The 16,217-nt window shown below is 41.7% G+C and overlaps 1 protein-coding gene across 2 annotated transcripts in view; it reads left to right on the top strand.

Annotated features, from left to right (window-relative positions):
• Positions 1-16,217, top strand: part of RB195_018121 (uncharacterized protein) — a gene marked incomplete at both ends in the record, with an annotated part of 37,554 nt that overhangs the window by 16,090 nt on the left and 5,247 nt on the right. For both annotated transcript variants that reach the window (XM_064185410.1, XM_064185411.1), the window contains 14 exons: positions 1,120-1,198; positions 1,404-1,522; positions 2,272-2,376; positions 4,532-4,585; positions 4,668-4,718; positions 8,302-8,467; positions 8,522-8,676; positions 8,736-8,872; positions 9,315-9,465; positions 10,062-10,152; positions 10,216-10,325; positions 14,061-14,234; positions 14,300-14,384; positions 14,485-14,566. In XM_064185410.1, the coding sequence (XP_064041291.1) occupies positions 1,120-1,198; positions 1,404-1,522; positions 2,272-2,376; positions 4,532-4,585; positions 4,668-4,718; positions 8,302-8,467; positions 8,522-8,676; positions 8,736-8,872; positions 9,315-9,465; positions 10,062-10,152; positions 10,216-10,325; positions 14,061-14,234; positions 14,300-14,384; positions 14,485-14,566 (1,559 nt within the window). The remainder of the gene's footprint in view (positions 1-1,119; positions 1,199-1,403; positions 1,523-2,271; positions 2,377-4,531; positions 4,586-4,667; positions 4,719-8,301; positions 8,468-8,521; positions 8,677-8,735; positions 8,873-9,314; positions 9,466-10,061; positions 10,153-10,215; positions 10,326-14,060; positions 14,235-14,299; positions 14,385-14,484; positions 14,567-16,217) is intronic.

Raw genomic sequence — 16,217 nt, 5'->3', positions numbered from 1 at the left:
AAATTGGCTTATGTAGTTTCATCCTAAGGATACTGCAAAACAATTTGCACCCAAGTCTTTCGGTGCTGAATGGCATTTCTTGAAAAAAAAAGTTAAAATGTAACACATTTTTGGGAATAGCTAATCAGCTAGATTAGAGGTGCCTACTAATACTCTTTACTTCCATGTCCTCTTCGTTTAAGGGATGTAAGAAAGCGACAGTTACGGTCTTGACACATGCTTCCCAAGTGTCGTACTTACCAAGTCCTTGTGGAGTGTTGCGGCGCAGTAATTATTCCGTACTGACCAATACCATAAAACAAATACAAAACAATACTTCAGCTTTCCTCATGTTTCAACGTCACACTCTCCTCGTTATCAAAAATCCTAGCCATTCATTCTGTAAACATAACCGTGTTTACAAGATGTCATTGAGAACTCTCTACAGTTTTGAGAAAACTATTTCAATATTGACAGAAATTCATTGAAACGAGAGTCAGAATCTAAGCAAAGTCCTCTAACAAGAAACGCTTTTTCGTTGCGGAAACAATATCAAACTTCTACTCTTTTAAGTTATACTGTGTAACTGAGAGTTTTGGGACTGGGTGAGTTATGATAGAGGTGCCGTTCAAGAGTATGGAAGCAGTCACGCTCAATTCCTCCTAACTATTCTCGAAAGCGGCATGGGAAACAACCCTGTCGCACTGGATCCCCATGCGAGGGAAGTAACAACGCGTCGCGTCTCCGAGAACAGACACAAGCGCCGCGCCTGGGAGAAATTTAGTGTCAGACCCCACTGACTATCCGCTCTCTGATGCGCATGCCTGTTCTCACAGGTACGCTATTATTTGTCTCGTAGGGGGATGTGGTGCAAAGGGTCATTTGCAACGCCGTTTTTCTGGAAATTATTGACTGTGATATGCTGTCTTTAATGCCAACAAACCTTCTCTCTTTCTCTTACCTGTTTATTGGAAGGAACATAATGTAACAACATTTGTAGTGCACGTGTAATGACATAAATCCTAACGTTTAGCGAAATCCTATAATATAAAACCTTGAATGATTCTGAAAACTCCAGCATATTTCTCATATACTGCTGCTGAAGTTTTTCGGAAGTATAATTATCAAACACAACTTCAGGTCGTAACTCCAATGCTGCTGCTGCTCGCTGCAAATGTTTTTTTCAATCAGTACCACCGGGTTCCAACCGCCGATAAAGGTGAAAGCTAATACTGGTTCGGACGATGCAACGTTGTTACAGCAGAGTTTCCATTATTTCTTGATTATTATCAATTATTAATTGCCATTCACATTCGCAATTTTATTGTAAATGTTGTTATCGGTCCCAGTTAGGAGATTTCACGATATGGTAACACATAAAGCCCCACAGTCGTAATATGGCCAGAAGAATTATGACCTTCCAGAAAAGAGTGTGTCGCTCGAGATGTACAGACATGGTCGATTCATCGTTTTCAACCCGAATGGGATTGCTCTTGAAAGCTACAGAATACTCAAAGCAATTTCATCTCATAAAAATATCGAGGTGAGCCAATGAAGATCTCGAAGATTCTGATGTAATAACATCTTCCTTTGCTTCAAACAAAATACTGCGATGTCGAGGTGAGTCCTATGTCCGCCTCCACTTACATTTCTTTTTCTTCTTTTTCATTTGCCAACTATAGATATTGAACACGTGATTATTTTGGAAAGTGGTATAGTCGGGTTGAAATGACCTGATGCAGTTGCGACGAACATTCGTACGCACATTCGGATTTTATGTCGAGAGGGGACCTTCGCTAGCAACATTCATCGCTGCAGCACGAGTGAAGCTGGCGATGATGACGGCGCCCCGCTTACGTAAAAATTGGAATCTATGTTTAGAAAATGACCGAGGCACTGTTAACAGTTTAGTGCCCTCAACATCTGCATGATCAGAGTTCTGAACTGCTCTGAGGGAATTCATATTACTCTATTATTATTATTCATCTACACTCTTCTCTTCTCCTCGTTAGGATGCATTTCGTAAAAGGTTATGATAAAAGAGGAGATCACGATTCTAGCTCGATATTTATAAAGTTCAGAAAGAAACTAAAATCATCTGCACTTGGTCATCAGAGTGTGGTATCGATTTGTTTTACGATATCTTTGAGCAAAATCACCTCAAAATTGCCCCTAGACATGATTGAAATCCGCCGCCGCCAATTACGATATGGTGATCGGAAGCTCAATACAGACTTCCGATACAGACTATTTACTTACCTACAAAGTGAGAGTACAGGAATAGTGTTCCAGGTGATGTGGGCTAACTCGAGTGACTTCTGCGCATCCTGGCCGCCTGACTGGCCCTTCGTCGTTGGCGCCGTTGCTTTCGGTTATGATGTCGAATATTCCGAATTTGTGAGTGAATAGCATAACTCTTTCTTGATGTTACTGCACAAAAGAAAAGAAAACCCTTCGCGTTGAGTTATGACCTTAAGCGTAATGCCAAGAGGGAAGAGTATAAAATGACCACCAGGTATATAATACCGAGAGAAAAAAGCATCTTTATCCAAGACAAGTTTGAAAGTTCGGCTTCACTACTCAACGTACTTAGAGTCCTCGGTGCAAACACTTTATCAGATTTCGCTGTTGTGATCAGTGCCCGTTGGCAACGCCAACGGAGAGAGTGGAGAGTGAGGGAAGCTTCTGATCGCACGATTGCGTCTAACATGCAAGTATACCTAACGAAATCCGCTGAAACAAGAACAAATACCCTCGAAAATTTGTCTGCAGATCATATTGATAAATACTTCAGTTGCTACTTTTTTTGTTGACTATCTTCATCTGCGAGTGGAAAGACGTAGCCACAGAAAAACATTGCTTATGAGAAAGCCGATAATCCGAGATCGGCTGATGCAGACTAAGGTTAGCAGTCGTGTTAACCTCGAAGTCATTGTGGCATTTTCTAAAACTACCAACAAAAACTGCAACTACGAAATCTTTACTCTAAATCTAACTGTTTAAAGTCTGCTGAGCTGGGAAAATTGAGTTGGCGACCTCTATCAGTTATATAGAAATTCTTGATTTTAAGTTTTACATAAGGTTTGTCTTTATTTTGCTATTCCCAAAGAGACTGCAATTTCAATTGAGGCTGACCTTTGCCTTTATTTGTACTTAAAGAACACATAGGTTCTTTTTGAAAACGGTTTTCGCATTTATTTTCGAATGAAAACAGTAGGAATACTGAAGATAAAAAATCGGAAAAGGTTACATTCGTTTTTCATTCCTTAAATTTCTGCTGATGGTTCCATCGCTTCATCGCAAAGCGAACGATGGAATAGAGGAAGGTGGGAGAGTGCAAGCTCCAACGAGAAGCAGTTAAGGACTCCAGAAGCCTTAAAGAGAGCTCAGGACATAAATACAGCGTATCACGAAATGATCGTCCTGAAAACAGCGTGGGAACTGCGTTACTTCCTACGAGGTATGTTAGAACCACCCTCGAACACGCTCCGGTCCCCTCAGCTGCCGGAGATCTATCATTGGTCTTAATTGTTAAGGATGCTGAGGAGACCTCATTCATTTTATTCGTAATCTACAAGCCACGCTTTTTATTTTCCCATATATTAGGTTTCCCAACAACGTCTCTTTTATGATACGCTGCCGTTAAAATTCGGGGCGGAAAATGTCCGCTCCCTTCAAAGACGGAGAGGATGAATAGATATAACAATGAAAGAAGATAAACGGACTGAAGACTAAACGTGTCCTTGAAAGCGATGATTTTCTCATGCCCAGGCATTCCAACACTGTCCTTGACCATTTCCACACTCATTTCCTTGAACAGTAATATGACGACATTGAGCCCGTCTGCTTCCTGGCAACAGCATGCCAAACTTACGAGATAATAATCATAGCTTAACACTAAGGTCCTACAAGATGTTGCACAGAAACTATTATGGTGTAAATTCTGAATTGTAGTTGACATGTGAGTTGTGCATGTGCAAATTACAAATAATGCGAAAATTGTCCACAGAACTAGCTACGCACTACTGCTCTCGTCAAAAACCTTCGAATTATTGCGAATTTACCTGCTCATGTGCAACATCTTGAACTGTTACAGTGCATTTTCGCAGTAAGGATACCTAAGCTTAGCATGTAGGAAGATCAGATCATGAGTAAGCCTGCTGCTCATGGGTGATACTAACTCGATTTCACTTCCTTCATGTAGTACTGCAACTCATCACATTATCGTGCACACAACAAATGTGGCGTATTTCTTCTAAGTGTATGTCACAGAGATAACCATAGTAAGATTAAGATCATCATATATGTATGCAGTTTTATAGTATTGCCCTCACTATCTACGCAAAAATCACATATTTTTTGTGCATACACAAAGTGTGGGTGTAAGAGTGAACGGCAATGGACAGCATTTATCAGAGAGACCAACACGATTGTATTTTTCTGTAACATTTGCACAAGGTTTCTAGATCAGTGTGTGATTTCACCCAGCTCTTCGACTGTGTTCGATATTTCCGTAACAGAGAAGTGCTTAGCGCATACGAATAGCTTTTAGGAAGAGGCCACATGCTCATTGCGGATGCCAGTGTCACCTTCAGAAAGTGAACAGGTTAGAATTTCTAACCAGAGGAATAATTTTGATGACAACAAAAAGTAATAGGAACAACTAGGATCTCTAATTTAACTTTCAGAATGATTCATTTATAACGTGGAGGAATTTCAACGCCGAGGAATTTCAAACAGTAAGTTTTTTTTTCTAATATCGATTCTTTTCTTTCGCTACTACTTAGTTCCACGAGCGGACTCCTTGACCGTACGAACTAGCAACCATGTCAAGATAAACCATTGCTCAAAGCAGATATCACGCTGCCTAATATGGCGGATTTAGTTCTCGAAAATATGAGTTCAGGGCGACATTGTATAGGCGGGTCAAAAGGACGAGAAGTGCGGTGCAGTTACGCAAAAGGCCGTGGTCTAAGCGGTGCGTTGGAGCGCGGCGGTTAGGATCGAGGAGGTCTTTTCTAGCAGCACTCACTGTTGCAGTCCGCCTCGATGGCAACCGCCAACTTCATTGCGCTGTTTACGCAGCTGCACTGAGCTTCCTGCCGTTTGATCTGACTATACCTCTTCGGAATTTAGAGTCCAGTTCTGCCTTTATATAAGAGAAACTATAAATGTTCACAATGGTGAGATCGGTAATGATATTGGTACTAAGTTATTGCGCACCAATGACCGGGTCCAGCGACTCCGGTGGATCGGTCGCACCCCATATTATAGAAATCTGGCGTCGCCGCACAAATCTGACGCCGTTGGACCCATCGCACCCCTACTATAGGTATGTGGCGCCGGTGGACCAATCTGACGCCGTTGGACCCGTTACACCTCTTCCATAGGTATCTGGCGCCGGTGGAGCCGTCCCACCCCTTCTATAGATATCTGGCGCCGGCGCACCAATCCGACGCCGATGGATCCGTCGCACCCCATATTATGGATATCTGACGTAGTTAACACAGCTACTAAAATTAGCGAAGTCAGACACATCCTTAGGTTTTTCCACATACAGATTCAGAACTAAACTCCAGGAAAAACTGCTAGAACCAAATGGTTGGATGGAAATTTGATATGCTACCTGGCTTAAGCTCCAGGGTACATAGCTTTATCAACATCAATACATGAAATGTAGGTCAAAGATGCATGTAGATTTCGTAGCTGCCCGGATCCGTAACAGTACATAGTAAAAAATACTGCATACGTGTTTACCGATCTGTTGATAAGTACTACGACACTAGATCAGCTAGACCGTTTCGGAATCGGGAAAGCGGACGAAAGAAAGTTGCGCAGGCAGGATGGTCTCTCTTCGTGGTATCAGCCTGTGTGTTATCGATAACAATGCTTCCACCGACTGCCATTATTGTTTCGGGTGCTCCGTACGGTGTATGGGGCCAACAGATGTCAAGTCAGTGTTTCTATCCTACCAGAGTAGTCTGATACCAACTCATCGGGAGGGAGAAAAAGATTTGTTGGCACCAAAGCGGTTTCGCACCATCGATCCAGTCTCAGCTGAACATCTTATCGACTGCACAACACCCGGACCCCTTTTTCGGTGTTGACACGACACAAAGGTCGGGCATGTGACTGACAGAGCGTGTGGCGCATCACATGTTGCTCACCGACATCAGAAAAAGTACTTTGTGTTAGTAATGAAGGCATCGTCCAGCTGATTGATAATCCAGATTGCTAAAGAAGTGCAGCAGAGGGAGATGCACGACGGTCCTGCACCAATAGAACTACTAGGAACCAATAGGGTCATGCACAAATCAGGTAACATTCACTTCGTTTAAAGAGCGTAAAAGTTCTTCCTTAGTTGAATCTTAGAGAAGTGATTGCAACTTGTCGATAATCAACGTGGAGCAAGAGCTAAGATTAACAACACTCTTTATCTAACATCTCGGCGTCGTCGCCTTCGTCAGAGCCTGGAATGTCAGATCATTTGTAGTATAACCTCTCAAATGCCTCATCCAGCACAAGTCATCATGAATGGATGGCTGAAATCATGGATGGGGCATTTGAGAGGATATGCTACAAATATTCTAATTTTCATGCTCGTTTTTTTTTTAATCTTCGTCCGCTTCGTCAGTAGGGCGATGACATCTGTTCTCATATATTCATCGTTGACTAAGGATAATATTTTTCAAGTGATAGATAGTTATAGATCGCTAGCTGTTTGTTTTCTAAGATTAAAAATCCTCACAACATAAAAGGCATTGACAAAACCGTCTATTTTGTTGTGAAGGGATCCTTGATCATTTACTTTTCTACTTAGAAATAGCATGGGAACATGAGAAAAGAGCGTGTTTTAATCTCTCCACGATTTGATAGGGCTAGGTGTGTAGTCGATGAGTCTGAGCGCAATCACGCTCAGTTCCACCTCAATTGTTCAGAAGGACCGCGTTGGAATTTTAATTGTCGCGCCAGATCTCCCTACGAGGCACCTCATAACGCGCTACCCCTGTCATGGAGGGGAGGGAAATCGGATGAGGCATGATAATCTTTATGGCAAAGTAGGGAGAAACATGAAAAAACACTATGAGGTTTCGCATAACCTACTCAACAATCCGTGAAACTCGTTGAGAACGATGGGAGGGACAAAAACGGAGAGTATACTGCTAGCTAATTTGGTGCAGTTTTTGTCCTAAGAAGAATTATTCGAATGAACATCTCTTCACCGAAACCACAAAGTTTTGTCGACATGTCTGTTATCTGTTTTTGAGGTCAAAAAGGTTCCTTTTTGAGGCGTAAAGTATAAAGCATTCGGTACTTTCGGGCGTTCCTTCTACATACACAGCACAATCGGATTCAACAGCTTTATCGCCTGAATTGAATGCAAGAAAGAAAAGTGTCGGAAGTGCTCCATCTTCTCAACTTAAGCCTCCATTAGAGTCAACATTTCAGATTTAATTAATTTAGTTCCTATTAAGCGTGCGTTTTTTAGAGAAAGAACTGTGCTGTAAAATAATTAATTTAATGTTCTTAGAAGGCTCAAGACTTTTTTTCGACTCGATATTTTAATGGAGGATGGAATTGAAAGTGCGTCGTAGTAAGGAGAAGATTGATCAATTGTGGGGTATTTCTTTGATTACTGACAGCAAGCTTTAAGAACCCTTTCGGATACAATGTCAAAAAAGCGAGAAGCTGGCATTTCTGTGCGGTATGCTCATTCCCTGCCAAACCCAAACGCTAGAGAAATCTATTTGAACTTTTTGCAACCAGCGCGCGTTAAAAGCGAAACAGGGAAGTTTTCAGTGCACTTGAAATCACTAAAAGATGAGAGCTCCCACGGACTACGATCTGCTTGCATTGCTAAAATAGTTGCAGGAAACTTTGTCTGTGATTATCGCTTCTTGTAGGTAGCGCTGAAGTAAAAGACCTGTAAACAAGCTTTCTTTTTGCGTGCGAAGATACCCCTACGTCTAAAACGTCTACGTCTACGTCCGCAGCCTTAAAAGGACAAACGACTTGCAGGGACTAGCCGACGTGTCAAGTCAGAGGGTTTTTCTGTCCTCCCAGACAAATCTGACATCAATTTATCGACGAAAGGCTTGCTGATACTAAGGCAATTCAGCCATCGATCGCGCAGTCACAGCGAACCTCTTACTGACTGCGCTACACCCCTCCCCCTCATCCTCTCAGGTAGTTGAAAGGTGTTAATCCAAGGTTGCCAGTGGCAATATGACTTATCATTCATTTCACACTGACACTTGTTGTAGTACTCTAACTCGTAATACGTTGTTCTAGAGCTGTAAATTTGAGCATGATTTACTTCAGGTTAATCGAGAAAGTGATCAGCTTTGGATAGTTCCTGAGGCCGCAACATACGCATATCCGACTATTGTTGAATTAATTACTCAACACTACTTTGGTGACGATAGTGGTGGTAATGGTAACAATAATAACGATGATAACAATGGTAACGGTGGAAATGGTGATAATGGTAGCGGTTGTTCTTAATTTCTAGTGAAATTTGAACATACGATAGGTTTTCCAGAGGAGCTGATCATGGATATCGAATTGAATAACCAAACGAAGTCTTCCCTTTTGCGAGATTTAGCTGCATTTGCTATTACTCTAGGTCACGTCGTTTTAGTTTCATCTTTCGTTACTATACCATTGCAGGAGAGAGTAGCTCGTTTCAAGAAGCAGGTAACTATGACGGTTACTACAACTTGCGTTAGCTGATCATTAAGCGTCTCCGTTTGCAGCAGTTTTCGACAGGTGTTTCTGTATTTGTTTACTGGCTGGCTTCTTTCACGTACGACCTAATTGGTGTAATGATTGCGATTTTCTTCCTTTCCGCAATCCTTTTCATACTTAACTTTCGACCAACTATTTTTCTAACGTAAGATTACTTTACTTACCTATTGCTATCAATTAACTAACCTTTTCGCCCACGTTTGCAATTGTTGCCACTGAAAAGCAGGAAAAGTGGGTGCACGTAGGAACACTCAACAGTCAATGTGATATCTTTGTAATTTTTCATAGAATCCTCACAAACCAATCTCGGAACACACAGGACGTACACATATTTTCGAAATCTGTAGAAATATTGAAGTACAATTGAGCGCTGTGGAAAAGCGTTGCTTCTTTATCTGTCTTCTTTGGTTTCAGAGGCAAACTGCAGTAACCTGCTAATATACTGTATATGTGAATTTAAAAATTCTTGTTCGTAAATCTCAATGTAATCCTATTCTCTCGACAAGAACCGAATCTGTTTCTGTTTTCGATCAGTCCCCAAGAAACAATTTGATTTATGTAGTACTGACTACATATCATTCTTTTAGCTTTGTTGTGTGCTTTTTTATGGTTGCAAGGTTACCGATGATATACTTCGTATCCCTTTTCCTGAGCAACCCTTTACAAGCATTAATCTTCATATCTGGTCTGACTATTTGTTGTCCTCTCTTAGAGAAGCTTTTCGTGAGTTCTACAGTGGTGAGTATTCTAACTATACGTTATATATATATATATATATATATATACATATATACATATATACATATATACATATACATATGCATATACATATACATATACATATATACCCCATAGGTTTTGACATATGATTTAGATAAATCCGTGAAACCACCTCTATTTTTTTGAGTATTTCTTTAAAAACAACTTGTGTCCTTTATACTTTCGTTATTTTTCTTCCCCCATAGTTTTGTTTCTCTTGATCTGCGCAAGAAGTCCTGCGTTGAGGGATAAGTCGTGAGCGTCTTTTTCAGATGTAGAAATGAAAAGTATTTTTGTATACGCATACGTATACAAAGAGCAGATCATGATGGTGCTAATTTTGAACCACGTCCTTCTTATTGTAGCACAGTTCTCTTGCAGCAAACGTCTTACCACTTTAAGTAATATATTAGCTGGGAGATACGTCCACTTATTATATTTTCACTACAATAGTGAAGGGTGAATACAATGTTTAGCTACTGTCGCCTTGTTAAAATGCAGACCAAACTTCCCTATGATTTCTTTTCAAAGGATTTTTAATTAGGTTGCAAGAATTTGACATTTTCCTATCCCAGATCCGTATTCTGTATCCAGTTTTTCCATCGCTTTCATTCTTTGCTGCTATGGAACAATACACAAATACAGATTGCGCAGAAGTTGACAACGGTTAGAAATACTTCCAATCTCTGGTCCCTGAGCATCTTTATTAACTGATTTTGTACTATTTAGCAGCAATTCTAAGTTCAAATATCCTGGTTTTTATTCTTTTTACTATATTGTTGTTCTCTGTCGAGAAGATTCGGGAGCACTGCTGCCGACAGATCCAGTCTCCATTAGAGGTATACTAACTTTAACTGAAACATGCCACTACTCGTAACATTATTTTTAATATTATACTCGATCCTGAAAATGTGAATCAATGTCTTCTAGTTACTTACTTACGAGTTTTTATTTCATGAGCGCGTTACAAAACTGGTTATGTATGAATTACATACTCACACAGTGAGGTGAAAAATCATAGGTCCACCCCTGATTTTCTTAATAGCAGCCTCGAAACGGACCGCCAAAATCGGGCAATACCACCAGCATTTCTCACCTGCGAAAACATCTATACAAGTACCCTTTGCAGGATACCTGATCAGCGCGAGATGCCACGAACTTTTATTGAGAAATTGGCCGGTCCAAAATCTCAGGTCCACCTGAGATTTTCCCATGACCATAGTTTTTTCACGCAAATTTAGGTATAAGAGCAAGCTTAGGTCGGTGCCCTTCACGAGGCCGGACTTTCATACAGGAAGATCGCGGCTCAACTAGGGCGACCTCACAACTGGATCAACCACTACCTGAAGAACACGGGACCCCACAAGGAAAAAATCGTTATCGGGCGTCCAAGAAATTTATCTAGAGTTGATGAAAGTCGCCTAATCCGGATGGCTTCCAACAGCAGCGAATTCGCAGACAGCCTTGGGCATCATCTTAATCTGCCTGTTTCAAAATGGACAGTATCACGCAGCTGGGATCGCTGTCCTCACATCACTAATCAACTTATGAAACGTGCACCTCGTTTTACTGACCGCCAGGCTTAACTTCGCTCTTGCACACATGAGCACGAATTGGGAAAGGATGAGATACTTTTGCACCTAATCTGCATGCAAACAGAAGTACTTATCTGACTTTCAGGTAGTGTTCTCCGACAAAAAGAACCGACCTCGATAGGCTCGATGATCTGAGGAAAAAGGAACGAGTGCTCTCAAGGCGTAACTTTGGTGGCGGAAGTCTCATGGTTTGAGCCTCGTTTTCCGGATACGGACTTGTTGCGTTAGGTTCTTTTCGTGTAGGATGAACAGCGAAGACTATCAGAAAGTGCTTGAAGACCATTTACTGCCAGACTTCACAAAATTTTGTAGAAGTGACCTAGTATTTCAACGAGATAGTGCGTCTGTGCACGTGTCAAAGTCGACAACAGGTTGGTTTAATGTGAAAGGAATCAAATTTCGGCAGTGGCCAAGTTGTTCCTCAAATCTTAACCCGATGGAGAACTTGTAGAGCTTTCTTGTGCACAAGGTGTATGGGAATAGATTCCCTTACTCCTCGGTTTCTGAGCTGAATGCCGCCATACTTGATCCATCGGCTAATGTAAAGCAAGCCTTTATTGATGACCTTATCAGTAGTATGCCGAATAGAATTTTTGATGTTGTTTACAACAAAGGCGATGTAACCGAGTACTGAACTTGTTTTTAGACCCTATTTTTGTAATAAATCACAGTTTTTATGAAGTGGATCTAAGATTTTGCACCGCTCTATTTCTCAATGAAAGCTCGTGGCATCCTGCTCTAACCAGGTGTCCTGCCAATGGTACTTGTATAGAGGTTTTCGCCAGTGCGAAACGCGAGTGTACTATATGTGATATACACCTAACCTTGGTAATCTTGGCATCCGTTGTTCTTTGGTCGAACGGTCTCAAGCGGTTCCTCTATGTGTTGGTTTCAGTCGCATGCGAGAGTCGCCAAGTGGTTTCTCCTTTCGCGTGACACACCAGAAGCGCAAATCCTTTCCTTTTCCTCCAATAGGCTTTAGGAAGGAGTACCACTATCGTCTTGGGGGTATTCATGTGGGTCGTTCAGTATCTAGTTTAAGATAATATGACGACGCGACGGGTCCTACATGAAGGCTACAGCATGCGCATAACTCACGGGACTTTCGTTTTTGCTTTATTTAAAGGCATCACACCACGAATCTGAGGTGATGCGGATTTCAGGTGGAGTATTCGTATACGGGATCGTAGATTAAGAAGAGGGGTGATTCCGTCCATTTCTTCCTAATTGCGGTAAAAAACGGCGCGGAAGTTACAGCTTCGAGCGTCCCGGCGCGCTATTTTTTTCAACGAGTTCGACTGGAGCGCGCCAGCCGTGTGCACACGCCACATCTTCCGGACCGTTTTTTTATGGCAACTAGCAAGAAATGGACGCAATCACCCATCTCTCCATAATCTACGATCCCGTACGAATACTCCACCTGAAATCCGTACCACCTCAGATTCGTGGGATGATGCTTTTAATAAAATAGGCAAAAGCCGTAATAAGAAGAAAACCGTTTTTTGATAGTCCAGAAGTTTCTCCCGACTCCAGGGTAAAGTGAAGAGGTCAGTGATACGCCAAACGGATGTAGTACACTAGACCAACAACGATACACACCAGTTTTATCTTCAAATCTGTGTATTTGAAACGTGTGAAGAAATCGTGAAAGAAATGATAGGCTAGAAAAGCATTCGTAAACAACTCCGCGATTCTGAAGTAAAGTAAATGCGGTGGCACATTCCAAGCCGGTTGATTAGAGCCAGACACTTCAGCTTTGTTAAAAGAAAAGAAGTGAAGAAGTAAAAAAAAATGTAAAAGAAAAGAGGTCCGAATAGTGTTAAGCATACGTTGAAAGAGCTCTGTGAACACTTTCAATGACAAAACGTCGCGCCGACAACGCGTTTTGCGGCGACTATATACATGGATTGTGTGTATATGTATGAACTACAGTTGCTCGAAAAGAGAACTATATCTTTTGCTTCTCTACTCCAAATCTTGAGTGAGAAGACGGTTTAGGAATGAAGAATCAACCCAAAAGTTTAAGGAAGAATTAGGAAGTTTAAAGCGAAACATGAAACAAAACATCGCTACCTATTGACATTGGGTTTGGGTCCCTAGTCTTGAGAAGAGCTGCAAAATTAGGAAAAGGTTCCACAGAAGTTCCGAACTGACTTGCTCGACTTGGATTAACCTGCGGGCTGTTGTTATCGAGTGACGCGATTGCCCGCGTCTTCGCCGGGGTGTGTCATTCTTGAACATAGCTCTGCCCAGCCTTGTCGAGCAGCAAGAGCTCGAACAAAATATTATATATCGCTACTTCATAGCATGCGGAACTTGGCGACTCGCGTGAACTACCCCCTCTACGATGAGTGTATTTCGTGAAATATCTCTGGTCTTCATGAAAGCTAGACATCCGCACCCCGTAGACTCCACCAACTCGTTCATATCAGAAACCGGCACGTTCCCTCAGACCTCCTTCGCTTCAGCGATCTTTTTCGTCATTATTTACAGTTATCCCATTTATTGGTGCTTGCCATATTCCCAGAACTTAGGGCGAAGGCATAGAGGAGGTTAATGAACACGGGTGTGGCTCCACTTTCCGGCATTTTTCGTGAAATTAACAAAGATTGAATGAAACACAGGATGACGTTAGAACTCAATTTCTACCGAAGTAATTTGAAACGAATTTGAATGAATTGCTGCCGACTTTGTTTGAGTTGGCATAACGCTGCCTCTGTCGATCTGCGCAAATTCTGCACATCTCCCACTCTCTAGCTCTCAAATATGCATGTAATGGCACATGCATTTGTTTGAGAAGAAATGACCAAATAAAATAATGGCAACTGGTCAAATAAGCAGTGCAAGTGTTGAAATTGTAAGATTTCGAAAGTTGGTCACATTGATAATAATGCATCTATTTCTCAAAACCGATTTGAAAACACTTCGTCCACGTACCACGCTCAATCTAGAAAGTTTATCAACTATCGTTCGTTTTAGAGAAATATGGATTCTGATGTACTCTTAGTTGGAGGAGAAGAAATAGAGCTTAAACCGGGAGAGTGTATCGCTCTTCTAGGACAGAAGAGTGACACCCGGCCGATCATCACGCAAATGGCGACAGCTGCTCGGAAGCGTTGTGGAAATTTCAAACTAGCCAACTCTTCCGGGCCGGTAACATGAATGCGTTGATTCCGCAACTTTCAAACTATCATTTGTCTTGTTTTCCTTCTTTTCAGCAGGTGGCTTTTTGCTCGCGAGAGAACTCGCTCTTTCCTTCACTGAGCCTAAAGTCAAATCTCGAAATAATCGCAGGTATTGCCGGTGAGTAAATCACTGTGGTTATTACGCCAATAGTCATTACCATACAATTTCATGTGCTCCTCTTCAACATCTCTAGTATGTACTACCACCTTTTGTTAAGGTCAGTCCCCGAAAACTGTGAAGAAAATGTTTGCTGCGCTTCATGAGAAAAATCGAGTTAACTCGCCATTTTCGCAGTGCAGGTTTGCCGCCACTTTCTTTGGCATCTTTCAATAAAAGAACAGCGGCTTCCTTCCGACACTTCATGCTACTCTAAAAGAAGTCACAGTCTGCAGTTCCAGTGAAAGAAATGTTTCAAGCCATAACTTCGCTAACTCTAAAGTTACGTGCAGGAAACTTCGAAAAAGAGGAATTACTATGTTTTGAAAACTCATGATAACGTCCGGCGCATATAGATGCGAATTTCAAATATTTTGGGCATTAGTTCAATTATTATAAGGACTGAAAACTATTCTTCGAAGACAAGTATACGACTTTTCAACGTCTAAGAATACTTTCTGAAAAAGCGGGAATTAATTTCTTTTGAAGGTTCAGATTGTTGATTAATTGTGAAACAGGTAGGTGTTTCTGAAGCTTGTTTCTATAGGATGTCCTAAAATTGATGCAAGATTTGAATTGAATAGAAAACAGTTTTTTTCTGTTGTAATTTTCAAAATTGAAACATGAAGTATATAAGATAGGGTTATGTATGGAATGCCACATCGGGCAAATGACCTCCACGGCTTTCCTGGCACACATGTACTCTTTCGTCGATTACCGAAACGAGAGAGTATACCACCAGGGAATCTCTCATGCAGTGAATGGATTGTTCCACGGGCAGTATCAAATGCCGTACTACTTTGTTGTAACCTCTTGTCCTACATATCAAATTCCTCGAAATTTAGGCATTAAGAACTCATGTTGCGATATCGAGCGTCAGTCACAACAACTGCTTGATCAGCCTCATTTTCAAAAAAGTGTGGTCCAATTAAGGCTACATCCCAGGATCTGCACCAAACAGTGAACCGTTGTGGATGTTATTCCATACATAACCCTATCCCATGTGCTCTTTCAATAAAAAGTACAATAGAAGAACCGTAGAACCATTGAACACAAAAACACGATGGAGCCGATTTTGAAATTTGCGGTCCAAATCTTAGCGCACGAATCTAAAACGTTGGCTCGAAAATCGCTGGAGGCATTTTGGATCCAAGCTAAAAACCCTAAAATTAAAGGCAGCATACCACGAATCTGATGTAGTACGGATTTCAGGTGGAGTATCCGTATACGGGGACGGTGGTAGATTACGTCGTAGATTACGGTGACGCTGGTAGTTGCGCTCATCTCTCTCTGCATCACTGCAAACAGCCTCCTCAAGAGTGCTGTTTTATATGACGCCATCTATTGCAACGCTCCACCCCTTGCGCCGCCCCCCCTCTTCTCGAAAGTCCAATTCGCCCCCCCCCATAGGGGAAGGGGGGGCCCCCCGCCCAGGGGGGGGGCCCCCTAAAAAAAAAAAAAAAAAAAAAAAACTTTTTGGGGGGGCTTTTTTTTATAGGGGGGGAAAAAAAAAAAAACCCCCCCCCCCCCCCCCCACCACCCCCCCCTACAAATACCCCCCCCCCCCCCCCCCCCTCCCTTTTTTCTCTTTTTCCTATTAACAAAAAAGAAAATTTTTAAAGAAAAAAAAAAAACCCCCCCCCTAAAATAATTCTTCCTTCCCAAAAAAAAAAAAAAAAAAAAACACCCCCCCCCCTCCACCAACAAACCCCCCCCCCTCCCACCCCCCCTATTAAATTTATTAATTTTTTTTATTTTTTAAATTTTTTATTTAAAAAAGGGGGGTTTATTTTT

This window comes from Necator americanus, chromosome II, assembly GCF_031761385.1.
Source record: "Necator americanus strain Aroian chromosome II, whole genome shotgun sequence".
Lineage (NCBI taxonomy): Eukaryota > Metazoa > Nematoda > Chromadorea > Rhabditida > Ancylostomatidae > Necator > Necator americanus.
The sequence above is the reverse complement of the archived record's forward strand: the minus strand, read 5'-3'. Positions and strand labels throughout refer to the sequence as shown.